The sequence below is a fragment of the Varroa jacobsoni genome, unplaced genomic scaffold, assembly GCF_002532875.2.
Source record: "Varroa jacobsoni isolate VJ856 unplaced genomic scaffold, vjacob_1.0 scaffold_67, whole genome shotgun sequence".
Classification (NCBI taxonomy): Eukaryota; Metazoa; Arthropoda; class Arachnida; order Mesostigmata; family Varroidae; genus Varroa; species Varroa jacobsoni.
Window position 1 is genome coordinate 133,386 of NW_019212969.1, and position 26,217 is coordinate 159,602.

The window sequence follows — 26,217 nt, forward strand, 5'->3', positions numbered from 1 at the left end:
GATCTCTATACACATAAACGCAATGCTGCTACAGCGGTTGGGGGACACGCTGTCTATTAGAATGAGCTGAATGCTAAGATCTGAGCCAATATTTGAGCTCCATTCAATAATCATAATCAATATAATCATGAGAATAGCTAGCTATTCAGGATCGCGGCCTCTAAATGCGTTTGTATACGTATATAGCGCGTATTACATCTACGTTGGTAATGTTAATGGATACTCGAACTGCTCGTTAATGGATGCTCGAACCGAATTCAACTTGGATGACTTGGGTCTGTTCGCAAGACCAGGAAGAAGCTCATTTTACCCATCCGAGCCGAGTTCGTTCTTTGTTAAACTTGCAGCTAGAATTGCCAAACGTCACTTGCGTATTCTCAGTGTCAACGGTGACAGGGATCGCTATACTGGCTTGCACATAACCGCTACGAGCGACTGCAATACAAACAACAGCAGTTGTCCAAACGAAGGGCATCGATAGAAAAATTTGCCCTTCAATCGAAGGTCGCGTGGGTACACATGTATATGTCTGTGTGTACGCGATCTGTATGGCCCTTGACTCTCCTCTCGCTGCTTATGGAACGATGACCGCAATATCGTCGCATGATCATGAGCACGGCTGCTCTGGTAGTGCCTGCGTCGTCCTCTCATCTTTACGTTACGAGGTATGGGGCACCTTTACGTCCATTCGGCTCATTCGGCCTCCGGCTCAACAACGAACATTATCGTGGCTAGAAATTTGAACGATGGGGCTCCATTGCAACATTATGGCGTGCCCGTCACGACTCAGCCCGAAGAGGGGGCGGGAGTTGAGTATTGAGTTTAACCTGGGACCTTTCAGTGGTAACGACGCCTTAACTGTTGAGACCTGTAAAGCTCCCGAGGAACATGCGCCCAGAACAGGCTGCACGGTCGTGTATGTTGCGATCGTTTGTTCGACCGCCGTACGCGCTAGCGACTCATGCACGAAGAGATAGTTCATAGGAAACCTATTTATTCGCGCATAACACGGAGAGTCGTTACGTCCTCATATAACACGCCAATCAGTGTACGGAGAAAATATAGAAACACATTATTATGCAGTAGGTTTTCTATGGGGACGCTGGCCCGGCACAAGCAAATGAGGATAACTTATGGCAAAGCAGGCTACTATGTTCTTTGTCCTCAAAGGCGACAAGACCTTACTCTAAGCGAAACGCAATAAATAGTAGCGTACGAACAAAGAGTTACTGAATCAATCGACTTTAATTTCAACTTATTTCAGCTTGCTGGGCTTAACAACTGTGGATTTCTTCTGACCCGATGGACAAACTAAAGCTTGCTACATAGGAGAGGCTTCGACGTTACCATCACACGATGCACACTATTACAAATTATAGTTATATGTGCATAGTTGTAAAATATGATCACCCTTAAAAAAAGGGTATATTGTGCGTTATATAACAACACAAAACCTATGTCTCAACAGTTTAGCAGAACTCTTGTTAAAAGTTTGCCTTACTTAACGTGCACTTCGTTCGATCGATTGCCATTACGGATATTAATCGATCGGACAGCTTATTTGATAATCAGGCTTTGGACTGATGGATGAATGGTTCGCGTAATGTCAGCCAGATATTTTGACTATTCACTCACGGAGGGCTGAACACACCTGTAAAGGTTGGATGAGCTTAACCAGAAACAATGCAAGAAGCTGATTCGGGAACTCGGGAGAGAAAGTTTCCTCTGAACGCCGGCTTGTACTTAGGCAAGCTTTTTATGCGACCTATATTTGCGAAAGAACCTTGCCAGTAAATGTATATTAACAGACCTTCTCACGGCCAGACCGAGTAATTATTATACCACTAGTGTAACAATTATCTGTTGAGCCAGGCCTGCAGGAGAGGTTGTGAGTCATTATATGAAGCAATCTATATCTAGACGTAACTTTTACCGAAATTTACACTTGACTCCCAATAACTGAACGTTATAACCGGCGATTACGAAAGATCGCCTTCATCGCTCAGCAACGGTACGAGATATAGGCGTATCTTACACTTAGTTAAGGCTATTTCCGTTTTTAAATGGTTTCAATAGCCATGAGCTCGACAAGTGAAGCTGTTTTGAAGTCCTTGATCGGGCAGATCAAATTGTACGAACCGGCAGACCCTTTTTTAGATGTTAGTAAACTAACATATAATAAATATGTATATGTTTGATGGCTAAGCGTCATAAATAGAATGCATTTATCGGACATATTTGTGCGCAGTTTTGAAATACATGGTCATTATCTGAAACATTATCGATGCATCGTTGCCTCGCCAACGAAACGACTACGTAATAGAATTATGCCGTCGCAAACCTATACAGGCTCTCATTTCGATGGCCGAACGCTGAACGACTAAGGCTTCAAAAGCACAACAAAGGTCGATCTTTCAGGTGGAAACGGTGAGCAGTTTAGTAGAAAGTGTTAAATACATTTTATCTGGTTTTCTCTAAAGGCCTGAATGGAGCCTCCAACGCGTAAGAACGTGTAAGGGCATTATCGATACGCACCCAAATAGTACTATAGTTCTAGAATTTAGACCATATGACCTCATGCTTCTCCGTTCCTTTATACTTTTTTCATTCGAGTGTCTAAACAGAAGGAGGTCACATTTGATACTTGTACCTACTCAACTTTTCGTTTCGAAGTAAGTAATATAATTGCGATAAATATATAGAAATGTTGATCATTCAAGCTGATCCCCAGTGATTCCAAATGCGGGAAAAACAAGAACTATACTAAATTTAATGAAGCTTATTTTCTAATGATCAGTACACACTTACATAGCGTTCTCGTTCTCGATATGCTTATCCTACTTGTGAAATCATACAAGATCTATAGATGGCGTTAGTCATATTGTGTCACATTTTGTAGTGACCGAGATTTTAGGAGGAAACTTTGTTTTCTCCTACTGTTTATAATAATAACAACAGGCAATATTAGGCCTTTAGTATGGCCGACGATGATTTTTGCCGTTTACATAATGAAACAAAATGAGAACAGAAATACGGAGTAGATCGCGTAAATGGTATTATAAATTCGAGATAAATGATTTCCACCTGTTGGAAGGCATAACGAATAGTCCCCTTATTATTACAATGAATTTTTTGATGGGCAGGTTGCTGTTATTTGGCCAGCGCAAACATGTTTATGGTATTGATGAGGCCCTTAGCATGTAGCAACTACAGTTGTATGATGCAAAACTGCTGTCCATTCCAATACGCACACCATGTATGAAAAGCACGTATGTTTCTAGCGACAATGTCGACAAGCCGTGCGACAACGCTAAGCTGCCGGACGCGACAGGTGCGTCAAGTCACAAAAAAGACTACGCGACATTCCGATCGTTTTTACAGTAAAACTATCAACTTAATACGCCCTACCCTAAACGCTACCAGTCGGTGGTAATTGCGCGATAGCTAGTCAATGCAGCGGCATAGCACAATCGTTTGGCTACCGGGGATTTTTACCTTCATTGCCTACCAATCCACTGCTCAAGCAAATAGTAAACACTGTAACAGTTTGATCATTGATAACAAGTGGCGTTATGTGAAACGCTTCGAGACACCCACTACAACACCCACCGGTTGTTCTTTGGTCAAGCAACAACCAAGGGCACAGCCGATGCTCCCACGTTCGCGACGACACAGCCTGCGTCACTAGCAAATAGCGGTAAATCAAGACAACATGAACCAACCCTGTGGTCTGCCAGTTACCCTGACCAACTAGAAACGAACTGTTACCCTTACGAACCAGGCAACACCAGAACGACAAAGATTAGCGTTAGTAGTCTTATTATTAGTAAGAATAAATCGGTTTCAAACGACACTCGTCTAAACGTTCCAAAGTCGATCGGTCAACGGCACAATGTTTTGCAAGAGAACGTCGTTGTGGACGCTTCCGTGATTGGGTGTAGTCGTGTGTTAGGATCTTCGTCAGATCGAATATATTTCCTAGGCCAGCTACTTCGTAGGAAACAACGAGCGGTACCGGCCGCTACTCAGTAATCTTCGCTACTGTTGATACCTGTACCCGGTTTCTCAACGAGCAGTATTAAAGTTAAACGAAATACACAAAAGACTACATTAAGTAATAAGCAGCCTGCGAGTAAAGTCAGAAGGAATAAAAGTTAGAAATTCGATTGTTAAAGTTACTGCTGCTCCCCAACATGCTAGCAATACGAGAACGCATCGGTTAAGTCTGGTTTGTGGTACTCTGTACGTAGTTTGTTGTGTACTTTGGTTCGCACCTAAATATCAGCGCCGAGTCGTAGCTTAACGCACCAGACCCATATACCGCTGAGAGCGGGGCAAAATAGGCATGTTTACTCGACAGCTTCACAAGGCCGTAAATGTCCTACACAAACGAACGCGAAAAACAGATGAAGGGCCTACTGTCGATTACAGTAACGAGAAGAGCAAAAACAAACGCTCGGCAAGAGATTAAACATACATGACAGTGAGCTACGTGTAGAAGCACACACCGAAGCACGGAACAACAAAAAATAATATGTAAAAGCGTCTTGTTCGGTAGAGAAGGACTGAGCTTGGAGCAGCCGACCTCTTGATACCTTTCCCACTATTGTATTATTGGAAAAGAAAAACGAGGCAGACAAAGAGAAAAACCATTCTCAAACGCAGCGTACATATACTCGTAGTTGTTATGTTATTCTAGTATGAAATTCTTGGCCTGTAGTAATCGAGTAGGTCGTATCGGGTGTGGCGGTCTGGGCATTGTTGACGCAGACGGCTACAGGCGCAGTTCATGTGTTAACGCTCATTATTAAGTGGTCAAGCTGGATCGAGCGGATATCGCAACTGAACGTGCTGGCCGACACGCAGCTAGTACTCAGAGCTGCTACCGTTTCTGATACCTGGCTAAAGGCGACTGGTGGCGATGACCGTCACTAAACAAACCACTTTATGGATCTACAGCGAGGAGAACATACAGAACGGGCACGAAGGACCTGGCGGATATGTATACGTCAGTCCGCTACAATGATACGATAGCACAACACGTTACGCGGTGTGTTACGTAGCCGCCGACAGTTCGTGGCTCTAAACCAGCGCCTTATTATACGTTCAGCTTCTTGCTGAGTGTTGGTATACGCGCAATACGAAGTAACAACGACAACAGCAACAGTTCCAGGGTGCGTATAGTTCGCACCGAAGTTGAGTGCATGAGAAAGCTGTCTGCTACTTTATGCTGTTATTTTATCTTGTTCTTGCCGACACGTAACCAAACGTAAAACGGCATCGCAAATATTTGGCATTACGGCCAGCGACGAGACTAAGTTTAGAGACAGGAGATAGCGGATACGACAGCCAAAGTGAGTACATTATAAAACCTAGCAGGACAAACAGTCAAATTTGTTCTGCCTCCCAGTTTTGCCCCACAGCGTGCTGCCCCTTAACCTGCTGCTGCACAGTAGAGTCGTTACAGTTAGCTTTGCGTCAAAAGTCACACCCGTTCTCAGCGCAATCCTTCAAACAATCTATCTATTTGGATGGTACATAGCTCGAGTGGCGGACAGTTGTCTTCGTAACAAGCCAACACGATCGGATCTAAACCACTATAGCTGATTGAAAAATGATAGGAAAACTAAATATTGCTTTGCCCTGTTGTATACCGCAGTCTTAGTCAGCTATTGCCATATATAGTAGTAGCCGAAGCACCTCTAACCGGCGATTCAGAGGGTGACTGTTCCTGTTTACTACTTTTATTCGTCATTTATTCTGGACCGTTGCTGTGAGATCCGTATGATGACATCGCACGGTCCAAGAGTGAACCAATAATAGGTGAGAAATCGGGGTAAAGAAAGAAACTCTTGTATCTATCGATAAGCTCAAAAGTCGCTTCCTGGTAAGAAGCGGTAAGTGCTCAGAGGCGCTTCCATGTCCTGTTTCGTGCTTCCCGTGAAACGCAAATGGTCAGTTGCCTCAATGCCAAAATCAGGCTAAGTATCACTAAAAAGGCTAGTGCTCATGAAATGCGTTGATAAAAATGCATCTTGCATTCTTATTCTACATAATATTAGTAACACACAATAAAATCGTAATTACTAAAGGTACGGCAAGGAAAGCTACAATGGCTCGCTTTAAAAGTCCATGACTTCCAGAGAAGTTGGAGTAGCTTTTCCCTGCTACAAAGTGCCCCGCTCCACCTAATTAATGAACAATGAAATCTACGAGTTCAATTTATTCTCGATAAACCTGTGCGACGTTTGTACTTTGCAATACGGTGACACGACAGGAACAGAACTGAGAAAATGCTATCGTGCATATTCTATTGCCGTCTGTTGCCAAGCACATACTGCATAGCAGCCCAGTCACACGAAGCGAGCTGACTTGCTTGTCCTTTGGCCTGTTTTCCCCGTTGATGATGAAATGATAAGTCTTAGATGTTAGTCTTACAGGGGCCACTTAGGAACGCTTCACTAGTGGATAAGCGAGCTGCTTTTCCGCCGTTTTCCCCATCGTCGGGTTTTCCCGTAAAAAAAAACCATGGCAGAGACACCGTCCGCGATTCGGATTCTAAGCGGATCGTTCGATCTTGTCTAGAATCGAGCACAGCCAAGAAAGGCAAGTCTTTCTTCCCCTCGGTTATAACTAAGCTCTTTCGCGCCTCTCTGCTTGAATCTGCCTAGAGCTAAACACACATAGCCTTGGGGACTACGGCGACGGTGGTGGCGATGACGACAACAACAATAACGCAGGGAGCCTCAATACCTCTTGAGGAAAAGGGAAGACATAATCAGAATCACAATTGTCGACCATGGTCATTTCTTCTTTCGTCTTCCCCCCATCTCGGTTCTCCGCAAAAGTTGAAAGATCTTGCTAGTTTGACCCCAGGCGATATTTACTCCTCTGCTTCGAATGAATGTCCGCAGTTCATTCCAGGAGCTTGAGTAGAGGAGTTTTGAGAGTAGAGGCGACACCGGTCATCCGCTTCCTTTTAGCGGATACCTCGGACGACCTAGCGCGTTTTGTCCACTATGAAGTCACATAGTCCCTGTGTTCATCGGCTCTTTTGACTGTCAGTTTTTCTGTTTGCAAGACTCCCAGCGATGCTTAACGTCAGCATGGGCAAGCCGATAGGCTTTAAAAGCGCTACACCCGCCGCCATGATAGGAAAGAAACGGATACGGATGGTTTCGGAGTACGCTTTGCTGTGAACTAACACATGAAAGGAGATTTTCTGATAGTAAGAAATACTGATGCCTCTATTCAATAAGCACACAGACTTGCAAGCAGGGCTGAATTCTATTGCAGAGGAAGCAGTTCGCTTCCAGGCGGTAAACTGCGAAGTCGAGGCCGATTTGGGTATTACACACAATGAGAAACGCAGCAAGCCGAGGTACTTCGTGATGAGGCTTGTTTATTAAACGGTAGAGAAAAGCTGTTAATCCACAGGCCGAACGATTTACTGCGAAATAGATTAAGGTAGAACAATACTAAACGTGTGTGTGCGGAACAACTGCATTTCCTCATATCAACTGACGTGAAGTTACGTGACCAGGCCGCCTAATCGAGGCGAATTTTCGTCTGAGATTTGTTCTTCTCATAAGGCAATCTATCAGTTCACATACAAAAGCAGTTTAGCAAAGCTGAGAAAGACAGCCTGGCTAAGGTATTAGAGTTTAGTGCCTTATGTATACCTACGCTGATGAGCATTTGTTGACAACAATATATATCGACGGCTGCCAGCGAGTACTGCATTGCCTTCCTGCTATTATATGACTGGCTTATGAGCTAGACTTTAGTCCTTGTACCAGTTGCCTGTAGTTAAGGTCATGAATATGTCACTCGTTCGGCGTGCTCCATACGACGCTCGATCTGTCCACACGTCTGACTCTCGTCGGTTCTTCGCGCGAGCTCCATTCAGCGCTTTTCAAAAATTTCCAACACCCTGCTTCAACTAAAATGCTGACTTACCAGTATTATTCCATTTTATAGCGGTACAGAACACTTACACTGGGAACGCCGACTACTTACTCATATATATGTAGATGCGATCAAGGCTTTACGCTACGTCAATCTAATCCAAACTTTACATTACCTTTGCCTCGCCTGTTCCAGGGGCGTCTGTCTTTTTCAACGCTTAAGGTCCAGCCCAAGAAATATAATGTCCTTAAATCCGTTAAAAACATTTACTACCGCAATGTCATTCTCTAGGTTTTTTTTTTTCTATTTCTAAAGAACCTACTTCCACCGATCTGAAGCACATCCTTCGTTTGTTCCCCTTGCGCTACGAGTGTTTCGTCAATACTCGTCCTACCGCGAGAGCTCCCGCTCCCTCAACAATGCTGGAACAGAGCACGATACCGGAGGCTGATGCAACGCTCACAGCGCACTCCGGTGCATCCTTAGTACCCAATTTTCCCTGCGCTTAGCGGCATGTAATAGCATATATTGAATTAAGACTCAGCAGTATTGCTAAACGTGATGCTATAAAACCTACGAGCGACTAAATGATGTGTGTCGACTCGCGCATTTGGAAACGAAATGTAGATAAAGATGGTAAGCGGAAATTGGCAGAGACAGAAAAAAAAAAGAGATGGAAATTGAGATCAAAAACGAACAGAAGCAAGGGGCGGGGTCTTCGTAATGAAGTATTCACAATGTACACATTAGCAAACAAAGAGAAACTTCAAGGGCAGCAAAGCGTCGAGGCACGGTGATAGCCTCTGAAGCAGTCACAGTGACGGCAAAAACGGAAACAATGCGGCGCGTCGAGATAGTGCCTACATCAGCACAATTTTAGCTCAGCTGGTAGCTTGACGAGAGTTAGCCGACCACGATCGCAAAGGACCACAGTATAGAAAATAGTCGCACAAGTTGGCTAGACGAAGCGTTCTTCGAAAATCTATTGCAAAAGCTTTTGCTATATTCGGACAACCTCCAAGTGCTAGCTAGAACGAGGTTGACACACATCTTGACAACATATTGACGTCGAAAGGATTCGACAAAGGTTTCGTATTTGTTAAATTTACAATAATTGTTGACAATAAACTGCTCAAAACAAGGCCGGAGACCGGTTGTTGTAATATAATTTAGTCCCCAATGAAATTTCAACCTGCTAACTCATAGAACTATTAAAACTTAGCTAAGTCTATTTAAAAATCAGAATTAAATGTAAACGACCGTTGAGTCCTTAAAAAGTGTAAGCATCCTTCTACAAACATATCGCAAGCGAAAGCAAAACAGAACCGTAACAGTCGCCAATTGTTATTGTTATAATTATAATTATAGATGAAAACACCATGCATATTCCGTTTTTAGCGACAGGTGTGCCAACAAGTCACCTAAGAGGCAACTTCCAGAACCCATAAGAAGATATAGAAAAGCAGTGAAGATACATCCCAGTTATCGTATCAGAACCAGCATCGACAGAACTCGCAGAAAGGTATTGCAAGAGGCAGATTGATGCTGGATAGAGAGAAGTTTGAAAAGCAAGCCTCTCTCTTAAGCTGGAGGTGAAGATTATCTGACAGGCGGATGTCCGCTGCCAGTATGTTTCGAACTGAATCAAGGGCCGCGACCGCCTAGAGATTGTCCGACGTTGTTATTCGTTGTTGTTTGCTGATCTGTTCGATCATAATTTAATTCCTTACCAAAAAAGTAGGCTTCTCTTGCAGGACGTCCTCTGATGTACGAGCGCTGTTTGTTGTCGAGGCGACGGTGAAACCCGAAAAGACGTACGGTCTTCTAATTCGTCGTCGTTGGAACCACCTTGTTTCGTCTCTAGTCCTGGTTGGCTGCAGTGCTTCAGAGCGAGTGCGATCGTGACGACGGATTCTTCGAGGTGGTGATGGTGGTTTTCGCTGTGAATATCTTCCCAATGGCCCTCCATTTAGCCATTTCCGGCGCAAACTGTGAGCACTCCCGCAGCAAATGCAGCACAGCGGAGCGGGTTCGTCAGCATCCTATGCTGGCATAGAGATTAAGGCTGACCTACGTTTGAGGTAAAGGTAAAAACCACCTCGAGAGGGTAGACAGCGATGACCTTCTCCCTTGACCCTCTGTCTACTCCTTACTCAGAACCAAGAAAAACTGTGAGAATACAATGTATACGTATACATTGACAATGATTAAGCCGGACCGATGCAGGCTAATTTATGCGGATCCAGGATGACGAACGAAATGGTGGTGATCTTTGCTCCATTAGAGACTCTTGCCGAGACTTGCGACATCGAGATACAACAGGAACATATGAGCTCAGATTAGGCCGAGACTTGAGAAGTTGAACAGGGTTCGCCGTGTAGACGCTTCGAGTTATTTCAACTTCAGGTCAAATGGTTTATTTGCTGGCCGTTAAGCGCCACCTGTTATTGTATACGCACTCGCAGCTACATACGCACGCATACACACATCGTAGAGATGGGAAGATTAGCACGCATCAGGTGACGAGATAATAATTAGGTAGTTGACAAAAAGGAAATAATATGAAAAAATCCCACCAAAAATCAGGCAATCCAATCACTCTAATCAACACCAATCACCAACACACGATGAAGAATGGCAGCCACTCAGAAAAGTGAGGCTGGCTCGATCGCCTTACCTGAAACCGTTGAGAAGAAACAGAAAAAAAATCAATAAAACAAAGCAAATAAACACTGCTATAAGTAATTCAATGACAAAACCGTTTCGATTTTTGTACAAACAAACATTTACTTACTCAAATACAACAATGGGATTTAACTGTCGTTATAGATATTGAAACCTCTTTTTTTTTCATTCTTGTTGACGAAAACAAGTTAACAACAAGCGCTTATCAAATCCGTTAGATATGGAGTAAATCGTTATAGAACGTTACCCATAATCCCTATGCATCGTAGCTACTGAAAAGTGATCTAGATTTAGCTAGACTCGACTCGTTTTTAATCAGTCAGCTACATCATTATAGGCGTGATGCAACTGCGACTAAGATAGGACAAAACAGAAGAATAAAAAACAAAAAATCACGATACATTATGTGTATTGGGCGCCCCACGAACATCAGCGTTAGGAGCACACATCTAGCGACTTCTGAAACGCCAACGCTGTGCAGATGCTGTGCTGCTACTAGTATTGGCTGTTTGTATCACACCTGATGCTGCTGCCACCGCTCCTATAGCAAACTGATAATAATATTGTTCATAATATTACGTCATTAATTGGGTTTTGCTGTTGTTAGTCTGATTCGGGCGAAAGCCGCCGGCGACCCCGTCGGCTCGCTATCTGATCAAAGGAAAAGATGAAACTTTAAGAACTTAGAAGACGTTTGTAGACAAACGGCTGCCAGTTGATGGGTGCTAGGTTATGCGTCAGCGTCGACGTGCTTTTCGGTTCTACTTTATTCTCTGACAAGTTTTTGCTCGTCTAGCAGCCTTCAGTAGCGATATCAAAACTGCCGCAGCACTACTATTAATATTAGTATCGTGTTCAGCTGAGCTAGCGAACAGAAAATTAAAAAAAACGGAAAGCGAGCATCCATTGAGAGTGACCGAAGAACCGGTTGCCTACCCGCCGAAAGACTGCTTCTGTAAAAGCTAGAAGCAGCTTAATCGTCTACCCCTCGAATCCTGATTGCCCCTTCTCTATTCACCTATGATATGCCGAGTTCATATATGATAAAAATGAAACTTATCAAGAACTTGTTTAAGCTTGCATTCGATAGAAGTCTTACTATTTATCCTAAACACCTATAGAGTATCGTACGAATATATGAGCAATGTCCTATAAATTGGTTGCTACGGTTACCTTATAGCTTGCGGAAATGCTGTCGCGACAGACCCCTCTGAATTCAGAAGCCCACATATTCACCTCTGAGGACCCGTGGTACAGTGACATATTGTGTACACAACCGATGCTGGGTGCTGTGGTAAATAATGCTAATGCACAGAAGTAACGTACCGTAGATCGACAGGCATTGTCTGTCGCCAACAACTGCAGAAAAATTTACAGAACTATTCTAATTGAAACGCATCCAGCTGTTGTTGTGATAGTCGGACGCGTACGGAACGAAATGGGTTCTCCGGCGCCGGTTTCGCTCTAAACAGATCACAAGGAAGAGTAGATGTTATCGTCTAGTCCTGCAGTGACGAGCGGCGTGACTGTGGTCCGCCGTTCAAAATACACGGGAAGCTGTTGCATCGGAAGGTGGCTGCTTTGTTCGTCGCCATCTGATATCATGGGTCGTGATGGGTTTACCGTATTCTTTCCGTCCCCAGACGCGTGCCTATCACATTCGGTTGTACTCATATCGTGAAACCGCGGTTCGCCATATCGGCGAACGCAAATACTTTTGGCATATATCAGCAGCGACTAGCCCGACATCGTCTGCTGTTACAGCCACTCCTCCTGCAAAGAATCGGTCAGTTTCAAATTGATAGATCGATGACCAGATGGAAGAACTGATCTTCACCAGTAAATAAAATCGCAGACGCGACTTTTACTGGCCCATAGCCGTCCATTTACCCAATGGCGCAAATAACTTGAGAGACGTGCAGCACAAAAAGAAGAGTTGTCGGCAGGTTTATGTGGGTGCGGAACGACAGCCAAAATACAAGGCTCAATGTGAAGACCGCGACAAAGAAGCCCAGTACTACGAGTGCGTTGATGATTACGATTCGCGTATTTGATAACTGGCTACTCTCCCTTTTGTTTTCATCTAACAGATGGCCACAACATCGAATAGCCCCCACTGCCGTAAGCCCCACATCTAAATGAAGAACACGTTGCAGCACCACAGACACACTCGACGGAACATGGGAACAAAATAAGGCTCCCGTATTTCAAGCAATATTGCTAGCGATTATATGCCGTGCAGCAACAGCAACGATACTACTCAAGACATCGTTGACATATCTAATATTTCTGTTAAGCGCAGTAAATCTAAATGGCGTTTCTCTAGTTTTGCCTATTCGCTTTGCTGAACAGTCCTCATTGAAATGGCTGCAGGGCACTGAGTCGCCAGATAGTCGACGAGGCCCTCGTAGCCTTCCTCCTCCCAAATGTGTGAAACTAAGGCGCATGTCAGGCCAAGCGCGCTTCAGCACGACCCAGGCTGATGGTTCCACCTCTGCATCGACAGGATGACTGTTCCGCATAGATCGTAACGCGTATGCATGTGTCTGCGCACGTCTGTGCCTATGCGTAAATGAACAACGCCATCACTGCCGTCTTGACGTAAGTGTTATATTTAGCACCCCAGAGGAGTTTCGCAGGTGTCTTTAATCGCACCGCATTAAGCAGCTTTACGCGTTAGTTCAGTTCAATCTCATTTCTCATTGATTCCATTCGAAGTGGACGCATACTCCTTGGCAGAGGGGTGGAGACAGATGGCGCAATTAAGCGCCACACGGAAACTGCTACTGTTTTTATTGCTACTAGTAATAACCGGCTTTTCTGATCGAACGGCGGAGCTAGTTTAGAGCCTAGAAGAGGCGAGCCATAGTGGCTGTGTACGGTCAGTCGGCCGCCTTATGCGTCGAACGATTTGCTTCGATTTATTTTCTTTGCGCTGCTGTTCAATGGCGTCAAATAGGATCCGACAGGACTGCTTCGGCCGTGTCCTCCACTGCGGATTGAGGATAAGAACGGCCAGCAGCAACAACACGCGTGCGGTTGTTGTATCGCCCATGTATGTTCCATGCACAATCATTCTGCTAGGATCACACACTGCACTAACGATTCGATTAAATACGAAATGAACCGTTTATGTATAAGCAGGCAAATTATCCTTCGGCACAGACGGCAGCAACAAATAGGTACTGCTAAATTAAGGCATGACAGAAAAGTTTGACCTGCGGATTATCGACTGATAGCAATCAGGACAATGTGCTTAGAGCCATGTGCCATACACATAAAATACAAAAGCCGAGTATACAACATGTATAACGTGCGCCTATGTATGTTCGTACGCACATATGTTTGCATAACTGTATCTATTTATCTATATGTACAGTGTGCTACAATACTCGAATGCTGCTATCACACATTGGAAGCCATTTATCGAAGTAGACCGACGTAAGCGACGCACTCCGAACCGAGAGATGGTCTATCTCGTTGAAACATCTGGTCGACACAGCCGAATGGCCAATATCAACTGTTGTTTGTTTGTAGTCTAACTTGTTTTGTGTACTTTTGAAACCCGTTTTCGCCGGCAGACAGCAGGCTCGATGGGTGCGCGACAGCTACATAAACGTTTGGCGAACCCTATCTGAATGGTATTGTCACTTAACTCTCGACTGAGTAAGCGGGTGCCTACAGTAACAAGCAGTCTGGTTAGCGTCTTTTAGCTCGTCTAACAGCTTTATTAGCGAAATATAGCGGTCGCTCGCGTAAGAACCGGCCGCTCACGCCGGCCACGCCGCAAGGAGTAAGTTGCCTCATTCCAAATCTATATCTCGATAGCACTACGAACTATAGTAAAAATGTAGCACCATCGACGGATGCTCACTCGGGTTGTTCCTTCATCGCCACAGACAAAGAACCTGATACAGCAGAGACGATTGTCGTCAACCGTCGGCCGGCTAGCTCCGCCCCCGACGAGCTGGGGCTGTCGTCCTTTGAACCATCCTTCTTAGCTGCATCGAGCGGTTCTCCTCTTTAGCGTTGCTAGGCGATACCTTGATGCTGTAGCCAGACACTCTTATCACCTGCCGGAGTGACGAGCCACCCGTGCCGATAATGGCCCCAACGGTACTTGATGGAACTCAGCATCAGCTATCCAAGATAACTTTGAATTCGCTAAAGACATAAGGAATATCTGATATACAATCATCTATGTATGCACGTATTTCATATTAAATCTGCAGTCCGAAGGCACTGAACTGCTATATGTCTGTCGAATATTAGTAGCTGAGTTTCAACTGGCATATATTATCATCTTAAAATGGCCTCTCCCACAGCTGTCCTGTAGAAAATAAGGAATAAGAACGGTAAGTTCAAGAAACCACTACGAGATCCTGCAGTATACGTCTCACTAAAGTATTGCAATAACTAGCAAGCCACTTACAAATTCATTATAGTTGCTTAAAATCGATCAATAGGTTGGGATGTCAACGACTGATAAGGGTTTCTTCCCGCATTCTCTTATTTTATACACACAGTAGTGCTTTAGGTACATAAAAAGCCTACTCCGGTCAAGCTAGCACATATATTCCTGAACTCAACCTTATTCAATGACGTCATCTTTGCTTGCCATCGCTCGTTATTATACTACGTCGATCTTATTCCCAAGGGAAACTTGTCAAAACAAATAGAGCACAGAGCGGTATCCAGTCTGTTTTAGCTTACTCAGTACCCTACCTTCGGCCTAGCCCACCTAGTAAAGGTACATCAAAACAGGAAGCAATTCGCCGATCAGCTACTACAATGAAGGCCTACATAAGAAGTGCCAAGAGAAGAAGCAAATGGAATCCACTGAAATGTGAACAGGCGTCACTGTCTGACTCATAACAGTTTGCCATGGTCGAGGGCGATGTTTCACAATGTTGGGGTAACGCCAACACAGAGGGGCATAACCGTGTTAAGGCCTATCGACACGAATTGAGCCGCCGCTGCTGCTATTATTGCGGAGCCTTACAAGGGCTGCTTCGGATATTCAAATTTGTTGACCGCAAATCCACCGCAGACAGACAGCCAGCCACCGCTACGAGTGGACGTTAAGAATTGGACAAGGCCAGCGAGTAGCTACTAAAATTGGCCACTTGGAGTGAAAATGGCGCAAGTAAGATGTTTCAAAGCAACAATAACAAAGATGCCTGAGACCGTAACACGGCCATCTACTTCCGAAGGCGGCTAAGCTAGCCGGGCATGCTTATTTCATTTCTTCATGCTGGGACATGGTTGTACTAGCGAAGTGGGATGGGTTGTACCGCGATGGAAGACCAGCGCGAGACAATTCGGCTAAGCTGGTAAGCCATCATTACAGGTTGCGTAGAAGCCACAATACAATGGAGGGCGAATTTTGAGGCAATAGCTTAGCGTGAACATCTCAATAACTAAGGAAAGGCGTTTAACTGGGTACGAGCAACACGCAATGTCTGAGATAGGACAGCTTTCTAATCAGTTGAACCAGCGAGTACGCGCGTAAGTGCACCCAAGATGTTATCGATGTACCGTACCGGCGGTCGAGGTACCCTCCCAACTTCTGGTCCGTCTTTTCCTTAAATTAATTTCTTTACTGTAGAATTCCTTTATCGTTTTCTCTCACTTCACTACTTCGTCTACGTAAGATAGACTACATGCGCGGAGACGCGCGTGACTTGAGCCCTTTTCAGATGCTAGCTCCTTGAGTATTCAGCCCTAAATTCCAGGGACGATTTTTTTTCTTTGCCACCATGCACGCTAATGGCTATGAAGATACTGACGTAGCCTTTAATCACGTGACTAGACCTTATCTAAAACACGGATTGTAAGCGCGCAGAGAAGCCTTCTCGATGCTACCATGGGCACTGAGAATTCACTGGAATCACTACACTGTTCCTGGTCACCGCCAACCATCTGATCTATTTCTGTAGCTTTAGAATATGCGTCATCTATTAGCATACGGCAATATAGAACGGATTCTAGCCTATGTAGCCTTCTCAGGGTGTTATCGGATATCGGCCAAGCGCGGCTCCACGCACGAAGCTTGCTGCTTTTGCTGCACGCGTACACGTGCTTTCGCACGCCTCAAGTCGGATGAACTGCTAGGTAAATATTTGTTTCTATTTAATTAGAAAGTGCGCTTTGCTCTTCACGTTTTTCTAGCCTTGCGGTGGCCGGGGAATCAAAGATATTGCCCTATGGGATTTATTGAGGGCCATTAATGCGTCATCATCTCAGGGATCTACTGGGGGGACAGAGAGGGTTACATGTGACCGAGAAACCTGCCAACACTGCTGAGAAAGTGGCCTGAACATGTATTTTGTCTCTGGTCATCTCCTTTTGAGGATATCCTTTTTCTTCTCCGTATAAATTACGCTTGGTTTAGTGGAATAGACAGCTCGTGAATTTCCTGCTCATTGCGCCCTCTCGAGCGATCTCGAGCTCAGAATAAACAATTTGATCCGAAAACCAGCAAGTTATTGATAAAAGTCATGGCCACGTTGTGATCACTGGGCTAATTCATATTTTTGTTGACCAAAAACAACGAACACTCAAGATGACGACCTAGCAGAAATGGGCGAGGTCTCTGTCACAGGAACGGAAGACCTTGCACATGAAAAACGTAGGTCACAGATTTTGAAGACACTGATACTGCAATACCATAGGTACTATATGCATGCTCAGATCTATCGATTATTTAGGTCTCAGATTAGCAAATCTTCGTTGAGCTTATATTTTGTTTATGTCTCGTTGCCATATTAGTTAGCAAATTTTGAGATCTGCTTCAGAAAATAACCCGGCTATAGGCACTGTCTGCCCACGTTGCTACAAAAAGAAAAGGCTTAACTCCCGCTACCACTACAGCTTTCCGCATACGTACATATTGGACATAGGGCATATTTTATTCAATTACATTAAATTGATTCAGTCGCTGCGTTCTCATATAATGGCCTCACCAATAGGACCTCTAGTACTATAGGAGCAGCTTTACTAGCCGTCCACTCTCTGGCAAAATCATGCTTGAACAGTGGTTGCGTGGGGTTTCGTCTGTAGATATCAACCCAAACTAAAAGGAATGGAATATTAACGAGTAACTCAAATGTACAAACCGATTGCTCAAGCAAAACTGGGTTACTAGAAGAGCTGGCTTAGAAACAGAAGCACGAGGAAAAGCCTTACTGCTAGTGGTACAATGCTCCTGCTGGTTCTCCACCAATACGATATACATAGTAACCGGGGCTGCTATTTCAGGGACGATTCGGCCAAGGACACTTAGGCTATTTTCAACCACTCGTAAAACGAGCACTTTCCATCGTTAGAGCTGGCAGCAACAGAAACAGATGGGTTCTTCTTCTTAAGGGTTTTCTTGTCTCATTTCCTGCTACGGTCCAAGACACCTTCGTCATCATCGTTTTACTCGATTGCGCAATTTGTCATGGTGTCTGTGCTATAATCCACAGTTACTTAGCTGGCCAAGGTTTACCATGAGCGTAGGGATAGGCCGGAACCCAGAGTATGAGTAGATAGTAGACGACGTACGCTCTTAGAGGCACTACCGTGTTTCCAATTAGAATTGCATATGAAGTAAATGTCGCATCGCCATAGAAATGTCTTATTCTGGTATTCATTTTAGCAGGAGTCTAATGCTGAAGTCGGGAAAACACATAGTTTGCATTTGTTCCCCATCGATATCCCCATCTATTTTGATGCAATGAAAATCAACGAATACTTCACGTGGTCAGTTACATAGCCATACCGTTGACAGTAGCCATCTACATCTGCTGTTACTACTGCGGAAGCCCTGACTACGAATGTGCCATGCATCCGCTTTAAACTCTAGAGGTTTTCACTCTAAGCAAAATTTTTCCTTTCGTTCGTCATCATTAAAACTGTTCCTTTTGTTTTGTGTCTTATTTTCAACATTTTCAAAACCGTCATTTGACTCAGAGGTAACAATACTACCAAGTCGCAATAAGAACCGAACATATCGCTCCCGGCGCCGACTATTTGTAGACACATCAGCAACACGGCGACTGTCAACGCTGGGGCTGTTGTATTCGGCTAATGCCGAGGATTTCGCGGCCGTGACACGGGTCACAAGCTGGACGATATAGAGGACTAAAAAAGCAAAAAGGCCAGAGCAGGCAGACATCACAACGAATCAGCAGAAACTGGCCGATGGTCATTTCGATCGGATCACCTCCTATTTAGGTAGCAACGGAGCGTAAAGCTTCACCATCATCGTGTGAGGTCGTCAATATCCAATCGTGGATTGGTTTGAGCATAACACAATACTACAACACAACATACTGATGCGAAGCATTGGCTTGGATTTGTTCTGCGTCGTTACAGCCGGTGCCCTCTTTCGACTTATCGATTGATAAGTCAAATCATCCAGGTAGAGTGGGTAACTCGCTAGAGAGATATCTTAATTTGACCTACTCATGGATATATGAAAGTTAGATCAAGTACGCCAAGCAAATCCAGCCAAATTGACGCGCTCAAGAAAAGGCTCACGAAGCAGCCTGTGCGCTGCCTAACATCCCACCGTTGAACGGCGATTCGCGATGTCCAGCAGGCTTGGCCTTCTCATTCGCTTACAGTTGGACGCGTAATGTTCCACTGACGCGTCGCCACGCGCGATTCTACTCAAACACAAGAGCGAAGTGGCAGCTAGGAAGTAAGACGATACACTGGAATACTGGATCAGAGCACCTCGAATGATCTCATGACCGATCGATAGTGAAGGGTTTGACTTTGAGCTTAGATTTAGACGAGAGTCGCGGCGAGCGCGGCAGGGGTTACGACCAGGGGGTAGCGTTCCGAGCATTGTGGACACGGATCAGCATCTGCGGCAAACGCCAACTAGAAATTGCATTAACAGAATTTTGCATCAGGCATGAGATCGCCTAATCTAAGCCAGTTGCACTATTGATCTCTTTTCTCCCAAGTTTACCTCCATCGTAGTTATATAGCAGATTGTTGCAATGAGGTTATGACGCGAATGTCCACTACCGCCTCACCTTGATTCGTCACCATCGTTGATTCGATCGTTTAAGAGGCAATCAACTGTGAAATCCTTTTGTCAGCCCATACCACAGAGGACGCTGAACAAGAAGCAGTACGAGACCGTGGAGGTTCAGGACATCGTCGTCAATCGCTGGAAAGGTAATGTTTCCCTATCAGTCGTTTAGTGGATGATACGATCTTCTGAGACCACCCAAAATCGCCCACACTGAATTTACCTAGTCATATTCTGATTTTGTAACAGGACCTCACATCGAGCCTGGGCGGTAACGACCAACCCTTTCGTTCAATGGCCCTCCGATAATAGATATATCTAGGTAGATTCCATTCGCTACACTGGCCTTTGTCGTAGCGCATATATATATACGAGTTCTTATGGCCATTTATAATAAACTTCTACCCCTAAGGCGCAGCTGCATAGATTTCGATTCGTAGCTGGTTGTCATGTTAAGATCTGGTTAGTATCTGTGCTACTGAGCAAATACCACCTAAACACTGTTAGGCATTATATTAAATGTAATGTATGCATATGTAGGTTGCGAAATTCGTTTTCGTGTCTCTTTTTTTTTCTCATTTCCACGAAAACGACATCCCACAGAGTCTTGGAACTGCTCTCTACCTGTCAGGCCGAGAGATACATACAAAGCATACACTGACTGATAGATAAAAGCATGTTAATGTCGGTATCAGTCCTTCTTTTGCTTCTGCCGAAATGAGCGCTCTTCAAACCCAGTTGTGGTTTGTGCGATAAACACATTTATGTAATTCGGTCAGCATTGTAGAGAGGTAGAGTAAATGCACACGAGCGATCTAGGGCATTATGTATTGTCCGGCAAAGAAGACGTTGTTGACTTTAGCTGGGGGCATTGACTGATACAAGGCGCACACCACTAAAGGTAGGCTATTGGTCTAATCGAAAGAAGGACCAACATCGGACAAAAGACCTGAGCGCCAGTTACATGAGTTAACGATAACATCACCATCATCAATCGCCTTCCCATAACTCTCTCTCTCCCCCTTTTATGCCTAAAACTACTTTTCTAGAGGTAAGATATGTGTTTTATGTTCAACTACCCGTGCAAGGTCACGGTTAGCGCTACACTGGCGTAGTATTATTCGCAGGAAAGCGTGTCTGTGTTTTCGTGACCGGCGCAACGAATTAATTGTGGTCGAACTTTGCTCCGACACAACAAAACCGGCAATAAACGCTTGTTTACCGTAGGCCTACCAGGGACATTCCGCCCTCGAACCGAAAGGCGAAACGCAGCAAATGAACAGCGAACAGGGACTTGTGCGAGTCATGTGGACTACAAGAAGCAGGGGTAATACATAGCAGTGTAAGGCGTCGCTGCGAAATGACAATTTCATGCCTCGTAAAACGGTCTCCAGTGTTATGTGAGCCAGCAACAGTGCGATGCTATCATGTTTAGGAAGCTAGATCAAGCACTGTGTTAACTACTTTTGCAGGACGTGGCGGCGGCGGCTTTGAAGGTTACTGAATCGATTATTCCTTCATTGAGAGGGGTCGATCTGAACATGAGCACCTCAATGGCTTCGAGCGCATGATACGCTATAACGCAATACGTACTGAATTGGGCACATACATTTGCTCCATATAGTGGAGTTGGCGCAAGGCTGGAGTAATTGCCTGAAACGTCTATTATACTTTTCATTTGCCCTTTCCATGGTGACATTTGCTGTTACATTTTTCGAGTGCCGCATGTTACAATAGTAAGCTGGGTTACACGGCTAGGTAAGCACGGTTGAGTACGGCCAAACCAGTTCTATAGCTTTAATTAGACGAAACTAAATAAACAAGGAGAAAATGTTAACTGATGCAGGGGCGCATAATAGTCAATGAAAATATTGCCCACATGTGTGGGCGGAACTACCCTGGCGCAGGTGGTAACCCGGTTATCTTACCAGCTCTAAATCAAACTGATTTCATCGGCTTTTTGAGCGAGGTATGTGACAAATGCCAACAGATAAGGAGAAAACTAACAATAGTCTTAGGAATTTTCTTTGCTAGTTATCTGTCCGATGCATTGTAGCGGTTCTTGCAGCTGTAAGTAGTCATGGACCCGTAGACGGCCATGATCGCTCGCCTTGTGGGTCCACCGTAAGCGACCGCAAGTTCAGCGGCTTACAGGGACAGAGCCTAGGAAAAGCACCAGCAGCAATAAACATAATAGCAAAAAGATACGTAATAGGCCGGATTAGGGAGCTACAAGCAGCTATGCTAACCAACAGCGAAGTTTTCTCGGTACGAAGTGCCTATTTCGTATCAAGAATATTTAGGCTGCCAGCCGTAATTAAGTAGCAAAGCAGATAGACACGAAATCCTTTAATGGAGCAATACTAGGTCTCTCTTAGGGCCAAGTACGTCGTCAGATATAACCTGTTCGATACAGAGAAAAGGGCTAATAAGACTTAGAAAATGTTCCCATCCCGATCCACTTGTAGCTTATATGTACATATATGTATATATATATATATATATATATATATATATATATATATATTTGAATTAAATGCTCGTAATATCGAAATTTCACTAGGAAGAGGGTGTAGTTTACCGCAGCTGATCCGAGTTTGGGCCCAAATGAAACGCTGCCACTGCTGCTGATGATATATACAGCCACCTTTTTCATTTGATCTCTTTTTAGGTTGACAAGTAAGTATCTCTTTCCAAATAATAATACTCATTGAAATCTTTATTTTGATCGCCAAGTAAGTTAGCCAGTTTAATAGGCGATTAGTCGTGGTTTGCTGCACTCACGGCACGTAGCCTTCCCCTTCATATCCCATCCGCCATACTTCTATTCACACGACCAAAATAAGTGAGTGAATACGTCAAAGTTCACGATAGACCTTTTGGAACAATTGACCAGATAAACATAACAGGCTGTTTGTTTGTCATGTAAACCGTGCGTCCGGTCGGTTGTTGTGTGACGGACGAACTCGGCGTAAATTTAAATGGACCCACCTTCAAGTGTTTACGTGTCTTATGCCTCTTCCTTCCGTCTCGGAACCTCTTCCTCTGCCTCTGGTGGGAATTATTTGCGATAGTAAATCAATGCGATGTATCGCATCCATTTTTATATATGGTGGCCCCCCGTGCCAGCTTGGAGAAAGGTGTTAACACGAATCAGTTTAATGCCGTAATCGCAGCAGATATGCATTCGATCACGTTATTATATCGGCTATCTGAAACGGATACGGTGGTTAGGAAACACTAGTAATTTAGATACGCCGCTAGGTGTAGTGCGACTCTGGATGATATCCGTACTTCCCTCGTAAGAGAAACATATGGATCTGATAAAGCAGGTTCAAGCTAGCAGACGCATGCAGGCAGGCGACGTCTTGATGCACAACCTTCCAAGTCTAAAAGCAAAGATCGAAAAACTGTGCCCCACATCCTCAAACAAACTCATATGGGATCCGATGTATTCTCCCACATTAAGGGACGTAGGCGCAAGGGCTAAGAAATGATCGGTTCAAAATAATTCTTCCCCTTTTCTTCCAGGAGAAGATAGGGAAGAGATATAAGCGAAACGTGCGAACAAATATGCTCCCGCGAACAAGTATGAATTGAACCTTTTTTTTTGTGTGTGGATAAATTGTAATGCGTTGATATAGTCGTGTTCCAAGACCAAATTATTGAAACTGTCTTTAGCAGCTTCTACGGGGGGCAGAGTCGATTACTCTGAGATGCAGTTATAATGGCAAAAAATGGAAGAAAAGAGACCATACAAAAACGTTAAGCTCTAATAAATCATGATAAAATTTAGCCGAATAGGATAAGACGTGAAACAAAGGAAAGACATTCCGAAATTTGAGGAATGTCAAAGCTTAAGGCCAATGACTGTTAATATTTTGAATTACCTTACACTTTAGCATGTGTTAATTTGTCTCGTGGAACATTGCATGACCGGCCCTTTTTCAAAGTGCCACGACAAATACAGACAAAGTGATCTCTAATGTATTTTTAAATAGGAAACGTCAAAAAATCGTCTAACATCTCATCGTAGGAGATCATGGCCGTAATTCGTCGTCCAAGAACGACTAAATGTAATATGTCGTCAGGCAACTGCTCGCAGCGGGAGGCTCATCTGTCACCTCGACCTACAAAAGCCGGCTCCCTCTTGGGCTTGCAACCATGTTAAGTGTATCGCTTTTACTTATCTTTCTCTACAGTCAGCGGCCGCTAGCGCGTTCTATACGGCATTCTTTCTCTATATTTCAGCGACTAATTTCGTTTTGATAACTTTCATCAAGTTTCCTCTTGCGCCGCGCTAGGCGCACAGAAATGGTCACTCCTTTCAGCTTTACGACATCGAAAAGCTCACCATCATCGCCTTGAAGCCATGGCTCACCTATGACTAGCGGTCACTCCCGTCGTCACTAGCACCACATACCGCCCATTTGATTAATCCGTTATGCCTACAATAGGCGCGAGTCGAAAATTCTACAAAGTCTTACAAAGGCTGCTCCGACAAATACATTCAGTACAATGGAACAACGCTAACGACGAGGACACGCTTGGGATTAGCGGACGCAGTTGGGATCAATATGGATAGCGATGTGTCAATTACCCTGATTCGAACGAGCCTTTCATCAGCATGACATTTGTCCATTATCTCGCCTTGTTGAAGTTGTGTCTGCCGTTGCATGTAGAGCCTGAGCCCAGTAAAAGGTTATATGGACGCGAACGGTGCTATCCGCTTTTGCTACAAGGCCGCCACACTCCATTTAGCTGAACGTTGACAAGTTCGCTTGACCTATTCCGGCTTTTTTCTATGCTACTACTTCCGTTACAATGACTACTAATAGTTCTATAGTAGAGCTCCTTTGTATAGGTTGGATAGGTCGCGATGCTAATCAAGCATCTCAGCGGGAAAGACGGCCTTTGAGCGGACATCATTGTCACGTAGCTTACATGCAGATACATCTACGTGCAGGCCACCCAGACAAAGCTGAAATAAATGTACTTACACGAGCGGATTTCACAAAATACTGCTCGAACGACACTAGATTAGCGGCGGTCGTTATACTGCTGCCAGTCAGTACGAATCAGCCAGTATTAAATTTACGATCCTCGTAGCTCTTTGCCGGGTCTGCGGATCACAGCAGAGCTTGACCAACCTGGAGGAGCTTCTACTCCAGTGTCGTATCCGTTTATCTCTCGCTAATTCTACCCGTCTTTTACACGATATCTACAATGTAAAGGACGGCACTACAGATCGCATTAACAGCATTTGTGTGCACAAAGCGCGTCAGGCGCTTTGTTTTCCCGAAGCAGAAAATGAGAAAAACAAGGGCAAACAGACGGACAAGCGGATACAAGAATTATGACTGAACAATACGTCACTTGTCCATAGACATTGACGCTATGATTCGCTACTCTAGAATTATTGCTGAAAACGCAGGAAAACAGTTGTGACAGGCTGACCGGGTAAACAAGTATATTTAAAAAAAAACATTCGGGTTTTTAGCTTAGAAGACAATAGGACGTTTAGAAATCTCAGTATAAAAAAAGGATCTAATGGTTCTGCTAAATTTCCTAACTAGAGTTATTTGTTCGCTAATACTCTTCTACAGAGTTACAGCTCGGCGCACAACTTATAACAAATCCGGTGACGCTCTGTTTGGCCCATGGTATGGCCGTAAGAGGGCACGCATTAACCTAAACTTAACTTTGTAGGTTTCTCGATAGCTTCAATCTAATCCGCCTGGTTTACCTTCAGTTGATTGAGATCCCAAAGCAAACAACACAAAGCCCACGTTATCTCATCGTCATCCCTTTACATGTCTGTATAAATAGCATTAATTCTATGCATAAAAATGATCGATGGTACAGATTCGTGTTGTTAAACACGTTGGCGTCAGCATTATTATTGACGACGAACTCGACACGCGACGTTGAACTGAGCGTGACCTTCTCCTACATCACCAATTGTATGATTCTATCGAACCGTAAACTCCAACCAACGATCGGTTACGGCTTCTGTCCGAAGCTGCCGCAAACGCGGCTTCTCGATGCGTCGCAGCGATATCGACCAAGCGAGATACGCTTTCACCATCAAAATAGACGGCAGATACACATACTCACATATCTTGCTAGGTACTCTTGTAGTAGTATATATAAGTTAGTTTACTAATGCGGTAAGAGGAAGCCGAACGAAAAACGATGCGCCAAGTATGGCGATGCGTGAGCCAGGACTTCGAGCCGGCAGCAGATTTACGGCTTAAAGAGCAGAATTTATAATTTGTCTAGATATTTGCCGTTTGAGACGAAGTTTAGTTTATACAGAGTGGCTCCGTCTCTGTTTGTTGGTCTGTTGCGCAGTCGTCCATCGATCGGGCTGCATCGACGATCGGTACTTGCTGTACCTGTGCGTTCTAGGTTACATCAGGATTTATCTGCTAGGAAGTGTTATCCTCCAATAAGCGTCTTCTGTGGTGTGTCCTTCCGTATGTGTCTGTATGGATATACGATGGACTCGTTCACTGTTTGATGGATTGTATATTCGTCATCGCGTTTCGGGCCTATTCTAGTTTTTTTTTTTTTTTTTTTTTTTTTTTTTT

At 44.4% G+C, this 26,217-nt stretch overlaps 1 protein-coding gene across 1 annotated transcript in view; it reads right to left on the bottom strand.

Annotated features, from left to right (window-relative positions):
* LOC111262181 (uncharacterized) overlaps positions 1-26,217 on the bottom strand; it is a 99,625-nt gene that overhangs the window by 41,603 nt on the left and 31,805 nt on the right. Inside the window, exon 2 of the mRNA XM_022836252.2 lies at positions 9,639-10,585. Within this exon, the coding sequence (XP_022691987.1) occupies positions 9,639-9,877 (239 nt within the window). The 5' untranslated portion in view covers positions 9,878-10,585. The remainder of the gene's footprint in view (positions 1-9,638; positions 10,586-26,217) is intronic.